General features: G+C 41.5%; 1 protein-coding gene across 1 annotated transcript in view; it reads right to left on the reverse strand.

The window, feature by feature from the left end:
- The window catches only part of COL4A5 (collagen type IV alpha 5 chain), a 57,276-nt gene extending 45,700 nt beyond the window's left edge, over positions 1-11,576 (reverse strand). Inside the window, exons 1-3 of the mRNA XM_029959102.1 lie at positions 11,505-11,576; positions 1,833-1,922; positions 528-572 (exon numbers count right to left, since the gene is read on the reverse strand). Of these exons, the coding sequence (XP_029814962.1) occupies positions 528-572; positions 1,833-1,922; positions 11,505-11,576 (207 nt within the window). The remainder of the gene's footprint in view (positions 1-527; positions 573-1,832; positions 1,923-11,504) is intronic.
- Between the last annotated feature and the right edge of the window lie 212 nt (positions 11,577-11,788).

The raw sequence follows: 11,788 nt of genomic DNA on the forward strand, positions 1-11,788 counted from the left end.
ATGCAGAACAACTAAAGTAGAAGTTCATAGATATATAAGTAAAATAAATGAACACTCGTGGTTTGGGAAATGGATGTGTCCCAGTGAAATCAGAGACGTATCAATTCTTACCAGCTGAGGGGTCTGCCAGAAAAGCAAAGGCACAAAACCTAAAGGACTTCCAGACAAGTCCACCTCTCCCATATTGACCCTGGATATACCCTGTCTCTACTTCAGAATACATGGAAGCAAAGTTACTGGCACTGGTTTAGGTCCTGCATTGCAAAACAGATCAAATAAGTATTTGGGCTACTCTCCCTAATGAGTTTATGAAGTCAATACAAGCAGCATGTAAGACTATTGCTTATGAAATCTTGCATTACTTACAAAAAGTAGTACGATCTCTTCTAGCTGGTAGGTAAATTACTCTTCAGGTTTAAGTTAATTTTTTCTCCTGTAAATCACCCCTTCTGTGAGGACCCACTCAATGTCTGGCAGTCTTTATCCATAATTCCAATATATCACCCTAAAACTGCACCAGTACTTACTCTGATTCCTTTGGGTCCAATAGGTCCTGGCAGACCATCATCACCCTACAAAACAAAAACAAACAAACAGAATTCCACATTCAAGTTTGCAGTCTGCCTTTCCATCAAATTAAACTGTAAGCACGATAACATTTCTTCCACATGTTTACAGTAAGAGGACTAGAAGTTATATTAGTTGTCATTTCCTGAGTAAAAGGGCTCAAAATTATTTTATTTTTGGTGTTGGACTTTGAGTGAAAAAGTATTTGTCCCAGCTGATTTACCATGACTTAGAGGAAAGGTTTTATAAAGGTCACAGCTCTCTCAGACACTTGTCAGGTGCTCTCATTGAATATCCTGCAGCGGCCTCTTGTGGGCAGAACAAGAGAGCCAAGATTAAATGTGACTGATACTGCACAGGCATTAATTTGTTTTATAATAATCATAGAATCATAATGCAGAACTTCATACAAAAATCTTAAGAAAAGGCACTTATGGAATAAAAGTATAACAAAAGTTTCTAGTGCAAGACTCCTGTGCTGTTTCACTCCTGTTATGTCCAATTAATCTCTTCTAGTAAAGACTTTTTTTTTCTTATCATCTGCCTATTTTTTTCTTTGCTTCTTTTTGATGTGCTTCTTTTTAGGTTTATACTGTGAGCATATGCAAAAGAAACGGCAGATCCTGGATATCCTTGTGTATATTAAAGACAAATGCATTCAGAGGTATTTTACTGCTGTACTGTACCACCGAGTGTAACGATGCAATTCAGTAATAAATAAAAAGAAACCTGACCCCTCTAGGGAAAGCCAGGAGCATTCCTCAGCTCTCTGCACACAGGTTCAATGAGGCCTTCATTTGCATCACTCCATCCAAACCCAGCCCAGGAATGCCACCAGATGCAAACAACAGTTTACCTTCGTGGTGGGAACCCTCGGGGCAGCTGAGATCGAACTCAGCCCTTATCAGTGAACTCAGCTAAGGCAGGAGCACGTTAGTGCAAGGACTATCAAACCTCCATTACAGCACCTTGCTAAACCTGTCCTTTGACCTGAATCTGCAGCACCTAGTGAAGGGATACACGTGTGCAGGTAGTGCTGGCAAGCACCTGTGTAGGTGAAGAACAGGACAGGAAACCCAGAGCAGTCTTTTTCCTCTGGTTGACCATTCAAACCAACCAACCAGAAACCTCTGTTATATCCTAACATCCAAAGATTTTGACTATTAAACCAATGATAATCAGGAGTTCTGGAATTTAGGATCAGCACTACAAGCAAGCTAACACTACCCAGCACCTTCATGCTATTCAAGTGAATTGGGACTTACCTTCGAGCCTCTTGGACCAGGTGGTCCTTCTGGTCCTGGAAATCCAGGCAAACCTGGCTGTCCTTCCAAGCCTGGGAATCCCCTTTCGCCCTACAAAAAGAATAGGTGGTAGTGGAGGTGGAACGTGGCAAAAACATAAATTATGATAGATTATGATTTACCTGCAGTTTCAGAATATGCATAACTGCAAACTCACAAAATATTTACTTTTATTTCTTCTATAACACAGATTCACAAAAATCAGTAAATATTAAGGTTTTGACTGGTACAAAGAAGTTAGGAAATTCCAGAAGTAATATGCCTTATTGCATGTATCTATATAATGTTACGCTTTTCAACTGTGTAAACAGTTATTTCCTACAGCTCTGTTACACCAATCAGTGTATATATAACTGTTTACAAAACAGGTAGTTGTTCAGCACTATTCTTTATTGCTCTACAGATAGGTTTGGTTTGGTTGGTGGATTTGGTTCCTACCTGCAAAACCCCTCTGTTTATTTACCCCAGTTGTTTTTTCACAACAATCACAGGAACTGCCAAGGAAAAGTTCCATCCAGACACCTTAATCACAAGGTTTTGCACATTCTCTTTGAAACCAATTTGTCCTGAACTTTTCTTTTCTTGCACACTTCAGCAAGAACAGGAGTAGTAGCTCCCACATCTATTACCTGGCAATCTACCAGCTATGGCACTCTAGGAACCTGGGAAATCCTGCCCAGCTCTCCTCAGTCAAGTGAAACAACTGAACCAGCAACCTCACATCATCACAGCAATGAACTGAAGACTGGGCACTGCAAGCAGCCAGAAGCACACAACTGCAGCCTTGACCACAATATGTAAAAGCCAAGTTTAAGGCTTTGCTCATGTCCCATTTGTTTTCCATACAGAGCTGTATGCTAAGCACAACAGCAGTGTTATGTCTTATTCTTAAATCCTAGTTTTCTCACTGTATTGCTTAGGTAGATGCTCTGTATTCCAGTGTGGGAGGCAGGAACTTGGAAGTTGCATTCAACACACCTACAAGATGCTGAGATCTCAGAAAAATTTTCTGAGAAAGTAACAGGACTTCTCTTCCTGCCTTCTTTGCCAGTGCTTGCTCTACTGCTTTCACAGTGGAAACACAAGAGGAAAACCTTTGGATGAGATTAAAGGCTGCATGTGAGCAAGAGCTGCAAACTTAGAGGAGACAGCTAAGCTGTACTTAGTCCTACCTACACAGTGAGTCTCAAAGACTCCTTGCATAGGAATGAGCAACTCATTAACTGGTCTGCTAAAGTTGGTTTCCTATTAATTGAAATGTAAACATACTCCTCTTTTACTGTAGGTCACATATTGCTGTCTTATACAGTGTCTTTTCTCCCCTGTGAAAATGCTGAAATTGCACTATAAATTGAGGCAAGCTTAAGTGTGGCAGTCAGAGTCCAGACTCTCTTTTTGTACACGAAGTGCCAGGTTGTACTGTGGTGGGTTGACCCTGGCTGGACACCACTCTATCACAGCCCTCCTGGGCAGAACAGGGGAAAGAAAACATACAAAAAAAGCTTGTGGGCTAAGATAAGGTCAGGGAGAGACCACTCACTGACTACTGTCCTGTGCAAATCAGACTTGACCCAGGGAACTTAGTTTAATTTATTACAAATCAAATCAGAGTATAATGAGAAATAAAACCAAATCTTAAAAATACCTTCCCCCCCCACCTCGCCTTCTTCCCAGGCTCAACCTCACTTCCAGTTTCTCCACCTCCTCCCCCATAACAGCACACAGGGACAGGGAATGGGGGCTGCAGTCAGTTCATCACATTTTGTCTCTGCTGCTCCTTCCTCCTTAGAGGGAGGACTCCTCACACCCTTCCTCCTCTCCAGCATGGGGTCCCTCCCATGGGAAGCAGTCCTCCATGAGCTTCTCCAGCAGGGGTCCTTTACACAGGCTTCAGTCCTTCAGGAACAGGCTGCTCCAGTGTGGGTCCCCTATGAGGTCACACATCCTGCCAGCAACCCTGCTCCAGTGTGGGCTCCTCTCTCCATGGTCCATCCACATATCCTGCCAGGAGCCTGCTCCGGTGTCAGCTTCTCACAGGGTCACAGCCTCCTCTGGGCATCCACCTGCTCTCTCTTGGGGTCCTCCCCAGCTGCAGGTAGGTCTCTGCTCCCCCACACACCTCCATGGGCTGCAGGGGCACAGCTGCCTTACCATGGGCAGGAGGGGAATCTCTGCTCTGCCACCTGGAGCATCTCCTGCCCCTCCTTTGTCACCAACCTGGGTGTCTGCAGGGCTGTTTCTCACCTATTCTCACTCCTCTCTCCTGACTGCTACTAGTGTTGCACAGGTTTTTTTCCCCCACCCCCTTAAATCTGTCATCCTGGAGGCACTACCACCACTACTGTTGGGCTTGACCTTGGAGCTGGCTGGCATTGGCTCCATTGGACACAGGGGAAGCTTCTGGCAGCTTCTCACAGAAGCCACCCCCGTAGCCTTCCCTCTACCAAACACTTCCATGTAACCCCAATACAGGTGCTTTTACATGGAGCTATACAGTTGGGGTGCTACCTCATCAGAAAAGCAACACTGTGGAGGAGTGTTACTGTCTCAGGCCAGGATATGAAAGGGTTAGTGTGTCCCTGAAGGAGTGAGAACGAGGAATTCGGGAGTGCCAGATAAGGAAAACATTAGGCAGAGCCAGATTTTGGAGCAAGCTCTGGCAAGAACTCTGTTTGCACACTAAGAGAACACACCTGTGTACAAGAGGTGTGTCAGATGGGTCAGGTGTGAGCTGGGCTACACAGTGTCTACTAATCTCAACCTGGTCACACTTCTCCACATTTTCATTAGAGAAAATAACATCTCCAAATGGTTGCTAGAGCAGACCTTTAGCAGAGAGTTGGCCTTGTGAGTCATTTAAGGCTGAAGAAACTGTTCTCCAAAATGCAACTATGCCAAGGTCTCCACTCTAAACAGTCTCAGAACTTGGAATCCAAGGCCTTGAAAGAAAGAGAAACACGAAGCCAAACAGTTAAGCAAGAGGAATACGGGAGGCAATAACTGATTTAATTAAACTGCACTACTGAAATTGAGTATTTCCCAAGCTCAAAGTGAGCAGCAACAATGAGATCCTTGCATGAGGAAACCGTTGCCAGGGCAACTCCTTGGAGTTTACCAGTAGATTACCCCCAAGAACCAACAGATGATTTGAGGACTCTGCTCAGGGACAGCTGAGGGACTACACCAGACAATTCCCAAGGGAACTGTATTAAACTAATTACAGTGGAAAATAGCTGCACTGTAATCACTATTTTTGATTAAAAAATTGCTTGAAGAAAGAAATGTGGGCAAATTGGGAAGGGGGAGAAGCTGATACAGCTCTCTTGAATACAGATGTTTTAATTGTCTTCTACTTCAACAGCATATAGAAGGATTCCATAAGTGAGAACAGCTTTCAGGTGTTGCTTCTGTCCCCAGACTTTTCCTCTTGCACACACTATACTGATTTCCATGAAGGTTTGTATGCTACAGATTTGCCAGGAAAAACTGCCTGCTCATTTCAGGAACATACTGAAACTGAAAATAAATTTAACAAGTCTTCCACAAAAAGTCAATGCCAAAAACGGACATTATGTCATCAGGGATACAAGACTGAAGTCCTTGGCTAGCGTGCAATGAATTTTCTTATGAATGCAAAACCTGTCACTACCCTATTCTGCTTACACAGAAAGAATTGAGGAAGTCTGGGTACTTTCTGTTTCAGACTGGAAGCTACTCAGGAGAAACAAATAGCAAAGGTTTAGGTCAACTCAGATCTCATCTTTCAGTCCTGAAAGTACAGGACTGTTTCCATAGCAAAATAAAGATGCATCAGCTATAAAACCATCATTTCCTTGGGGAATGGGCGAGGAGTCAGATTCTGATCTCATTTAGTGATAATCCAGAGTAGCTGGCAAAGCAATTGCCCTCAATCAGCTCCACAGGTATGGCAAAACTGTCAGCTCACAAGCTCGAACATGACTGTTGCTTAGGGGATAGAAAGAAAAAAAAATAGTTGGGAAACACCCTAAAATTATTCTTTAAGCTGCAGCAAGATATAGCCAATTAAATATGGATAAAAAATTTGGCATAGTTCCCTGTACTCTAATAATAGGCCACAGGTACTTAAGAAATCAGGGGTAGATGCAGTTTTAAAGCATGCTCAAGTAATTTACATTTCTAGAATTTATTCCAAAAAATTAAATATTTCTGAATAGACAGTATGGGGAGAGAAACCAGGATAGTTATTTACATAGATGTGGTATACTCATGGCAAAAAGAAAGTCTTTTAAAAAATGGAACAACAACAAAAAAAAAAAAAAAGGAAAAAAAATCAGGAAAGCAGTAGTTGAACAGCCTATTTCAATGCCCAAACACATGCAAGAGTGTAGCTGTAACAGAAATAGTCTAAAGACAGTTAACTAAAGGTGGCTACTTAAAACTAACATTACTACAGACATTTGTACGTGAATCTAAAGACAGATAGCATGGAAGAAGTGATGCCACAGCCAGATATATTATTCTCTCCCTTTCTAAACAATAGGGTGAAAATAACAGCTGCCTCAGATTATAATGCTGGCCAATAAATTCTGCCTCAACTTCAAGAGCAGTAACTTAACAGATTTAGAACTACAGTATCTACTCAAGACATCATTCAAAACAAACACACCAACCAGTCACAAACAGTAGTGTTAAAGTTATACTTTAATGCAATGAAGATATCCCCTCTGACAGAACCTGTATTCTTCAAAGTGTATCAATTTTTTTTCAGGATATCACCAGTGACTTCTTTTGCAAGATGAAACAGTCGAGGTTTAATGGCCAGTGGTCCCTTGCCAGGGTTGTAAATGTTTCAGAGTACAGGGTTCTATTAGTGCAATTCAGGCCAACAGTTATTAACCACATACATCAATCATGTAATTATTCTTGACAAAGTGATTAAAATCAGAGAAGTTTTAACTATTTTTTAAGAATTTGTATACAACAGTGAAAAGAAAAGTTGAGCTTGGGTCACATCTGTACTAAATTTTACCATGATGAAGGCAGAAGGAAATAGGGATCTTGAGGAAAAACACTGATAATTTTCTTCTGAGAAAAATTTTCTTCAGAGTTCCAAGAATATACATCCAAAGAGACCAAGAGTATGTTATTCTTCCTCTGTAAGGGGTACGGATTTCCCAAAGCACCTGAAATCCCTTCAGAACTCAGTTATTACGAGCTGCTCCTGCCAGAATCCCAGGCACCAAGCTTGTATGAGATCATATATTAGGAACTTACAACCCAGTTGAGACTTTGGACTTACACCTTTTATATTGTGATCAACAAATCCCATCAACTCAGCAGCTGCCAAAGTTCTCTTTTAAAAGGCCATGGACTAACCATATGTAATAACTAAAGAACAGCTTTTTAAATCAATTTATTTAATTTTAATGGGTAGAACCTGCTCATCAAAACCAGCATAATTATTTGCAGCTATTTTGAGGGGAAACTGCAAAGGGACTGTTCTGTGAAAAACAGTCCCTTCCATCTTAAGCCACGAGTTTCTATCACAGCCACACATACAGTTGTGCTGCAACATGATGTGCATGAAGGAATTGATTGGGCTGAAAACCAGCCAAGTTCAAAAGGAAACTTCTTTTCAGTGAGATCAGTTCAGCCCCATAAGTGCCAGAGGAGAACAGGAAGACCCAGGCAAGGGAAGGTGTGAAAGCTGTTTCAGCAGCAGTGTGTACCACCACTTGTGCAAAAGCACTGCAGTGCCAGGCTAAGGGCCCTCTCAGTGACTGAGATGCATCAGGTTTGCTCCTGTGGCCCTCCTCTCTCAGCCCTCATCAGCTGGAGCAGCTGAGATTCACCACCATCATAACCCCCCTCCTCCTCCTTCCCCAGTCTTTGTCAAGCTGATCTTATCAGCATCTTCTGATCTTGTTTTCAGCTGAGATAAAACCAGCACAATAATCTACAAGTCTTACTGGTTTGTCTTAGAAACTGCTCTGAGTGCAGCATCTATCATGTTTGCTTCTTTAGCAAGCTTTTACTCAGGAACTTGCTTTTAAGCATCAGAGGATGTTCACTTCAAAAATGCCAGAATTTAAAACCCAGTTGCTTAAGTGAAAAAGATACACTTACACTTGAAAAGTGAGAGCAATTCCTATAAGCACCTGTATGTAATAGTTTAATCATATAGTTCAGCTTTAATACTCTTAACAAATCCAGTTCACTACTGAGATGATTACTGTGAGTAACAGCAGATTGGCTCCCAGCTGCAGTCAGTTTTTACTGACTACTACAGTAAATTCCTCTCCTTTCTTCATTATACCATTTTAGGCATGTTTGAATTTTAAACTGCCCACTTTACATTTGAGTTTAGTAAGGTGGGTTTGAGCAGGGGAAGAAAATTTTAGTGCACTGCTTTTTGTCAGCTGTTGTACTATGGATTTAAAAACAAATAAAGCTTTGATTCTGCTAGAGACAACACTACTCTGCTACTGATGTTACCAGGGCATGTGGCAGAGGCAGAGCTAAAGAAGAATCACTGGCAGTATGGAAGCAGTTAAGTGAGAGCTGTGGCTCCCTAAAGCAAGAGAAGAAAATAGTTTTCCTATTTGTTATGGTTGAATTTGTGTGGCTTTACCTGATCTGTTAAAATTGGGATGTCCTAAAGTGAATGCTAGGATGCTTAGGAAGAAGGCTACTTTTGAGTCTCAAAAGAAATGCATCAGGCTCTGCTAAGCTGAACAAAGCAGCACTTCTCAGTTGACTTAATGCAAGTGGACAGTGGCTTGGATGCACACACTGGTTTAGGGCCAGAAGTGAAGCCCAGTGGAACAGAAAGGCAGGGCTCAGCTGAGTGCATCAGACCAGGCTTTTCCTGTCTTCCCAGTAGAGAACCATGTTCCATACCCCTGACTTCCAGTGGTTCTTCAAATACATTTTCACGCTTCTAATGGGAGAATCAAAGAGGAGAGATTAAATAAACAGCTCTTTTTCTAACGCTCTTCATACACCAATTAGGCAAGAAGCTCCAGTTCAGAGATCACTGCAGAAGGAAGGAGAAACACCAAATGCCAAGTGGCAAATACAAAGCGAAAGCCTGAAACTTGTTGTAGCAGCAATTTACACACTCAGCTGGAATAAAGACACTATTTGCAAGAAAGCTGGATTGAAGATAGTATTGGATTTGGAAACTTGGATCAAATGTATAACCAGGTGGTACTCTGTGAGGGACCAATCATCTTAAGACAGCCCTTGATGTCTTGTACTAGGTAAAGGAATCTAGAAGAAGTTTAAGGCTGTTAAAAACTCCAAATGAACCAAAGTGACGAATTTATAAGATAAAGCGTTATGGATGTCAGTGATAGAGAGCTCTTGGGGTTCTCCAGAGCTGAACTGCTGAATCCAGCAATGCATCCAATACTGAGGGTTTGTAATTACAGGGCAGCAAACATAGCGAGGTGTGTGCACGTATGATCAAACCAGTTCCACTAGCAACATATCCTACCTAAGAAATATGGGCTTTGCTTTTCATTGCTCCTTTACATACTGTACATGATGGTCTGCAAGCTTCAGAAAGACTGTTTTAAAAAAGCCTGTCTGGCACGCCCCAGGATTATGCTGTGTTTACCTTGGTTTAGGAGGAAAATGAATCACAGCTCCCTGATTTCAAAGTGAATTTTCCACTCTAAGGATGAAAACTTGCATTATATCCACACTAGCCAGACAACAGCTACTTGCTCACTGAATTCACAAAATAACTGTGAAAAGTCCAAAAAACAAGCCAGCTTTGAATTACAGAAAGGTTTTCCAAAACTGTACCTGCTACAACTGGACTGGGAATAGAAGCCTGATGTTTAAGTGCCTTCAAACTGAACCTGAAACAATCTGTGACTAGTGTTAGGATGCATCTGGTTTGGGCACCTGCAGATCCTCTAGGATCTAGGCACCTAGATCCTCTACGAACACATTAATCAGGTTCGTGTTTGGCCAACCAAATGTAACTCAGAAGGCTTGCCATGAAGGGAATACTGTTCTTCACTAGGTATGTAAACTGGGAATATACCCAAAGAACTAAAGTAAATGCCAGGCAATGACCTCATCTGTCAGGAGCTATCTGGATGGCAGGTGTGGCATCAAACATTACCTGGAATTTTGGACATCTGCCTTGTTTAACTTCAGCCAATAGTGAAATTCTGCATCAGCATGTTACAGTGCCAGTGCAGTGACTGATTATTTTGCATTACTTGCGTTCATTTAAGGTTACACTTGTTCATGCAAGTCAAAAAATCACCTTTGAAATGTGTCAGAAATTAATCCAGACCACTGAAGTCCTTCTAGAACACTGCTAAGGTTTGTAAGAGGTTTGATAAACTGGGCTCATCAAACTCTGTTATCAGTTCTGTTATCAGTCCTGTTATCAGTCTTTAAGAAGACTTCATTGTATCTCAAGCAAACTGTTTACAAGACTGAGAGTGGGATTGTTTCTGGCAACCCTTGTCCCTTGCAGTGATCACATCACATTCCCTGTGACAACAGCAGTTACAAGGGAACTATTTAGCCACAACTTAATTACAACCAGGCAACAACCAGCCACAACTTAATTACAACTTAATTCTCAACCACAGTTGAGAAAAGGCTCGATTCAGGCAAGTACTGAGCTGTGTATCTACAGTGCATTGTAACTAAGAAAGATGCTGGGCACCTCCTGTTTCCTCAGTGGGAAAAACTGTAAAACAATAAGAAATAATTGTAACAGAAACATGAAAGATATACTGAGCACAGATATACTGAGCTCAGGCAATGAGAGTGGAAGTCAAAGCTGCCTGGAAGCAGGAAACCTCAGAGATGTCAACATGCAACTCTTGGCCTTAGGACACTGCCTGGGCAGATCAAAACAGCCTGTTGCACTGAATGAGGCACACAGAGGTGCTTTTTGGGTTGGGGATAGTTTTTATTTTGCTTGGTCCAAGAATACACGTTTGGCCATTAACCAGCTGCTTACTCTGGTGGCAGCTACGTGTGTAGGGAGAGCTCTAGCTGAATTTTGTCACTTCTGTGGTCCAGCTCACATCTAGACAGCAACAGCAAACACCTTTGCATACAGCTGTACAAATTATGAGGTGAAAACCAGTGCAAGTTTAGAACACGTTAGTGAGCATCAATTACTTATGAGCTGGCAATACAACAGAAGAGGGAAAACAACCCACACTCACTCTATTTTAAGTTTCCACTGAAGCATTACCAGCATAACCATTATTGTACATTCCACACCTTAGCTTGTCAACACAAAGTAGTTAGTGTAGGCAGGCCTGGGCAGTAAATAGGAATTCTTTCTATTTTACTAAAATTTGTGTCTTTTCTATTTTTATTACTGTCAGATAGCTGGAAAAATTTTTGTCATCATTCCCTCCTCTTGAGAAAATAATATGAAATTCTCTACACTGTTGGATGGAGCAGCCAGTTTGACTCAATACCTCCAACTGTTAATACAGCTATGCTCTTTGGTGCATGCCCACACTACAGTCAAAGAAAATAAGATATGAGCAAGAAGCAAAAGCTATCATCCACAAGCTTCTGTTATCTGAAGTTAGCATATGGCTCAGTGGTTTGTGGGTTAGTCTGCCATTAAAAAAAAAAAAGGAAAAAAGTTATATTTACCTTTTCACCTTTTACTCCACTGCAATCACATTTGGACAAAGATGTACATCCATGGCAAGCCTTTAAAGACATAAGAAATAGAATATGTTTTTAATCAGTATAAGACTACACGAAGTCTTTGACAGACTCACAAAAAGTTAGAAAGGTAATCTAAAATGTAAGCCTACAAAGTTTGTCCTCTAGCCATTAAACACATGTTCAAAGCAGACACAGTTAACTGAAAGTTCAATCACCTTTGGTAATATATATGTTTATTTGTAAGTATTTTACAGTTAGTCCTCCAA

Source organism: Manacus vitellinus, unplaced genomic scaffold, assembly GCF_001715985.3.
Source record: "Manacus vitellinus isolate BGI_N305 unplaced genomic scaffold, ASM171598v3 scaffold_19_pilon, whole genome shotgun sequence".
NCBI lineage: Eukaryota > Metazoa > Chordata > Aves > Passeriformes > Pipridae > Manacus > Manacus vitellinus.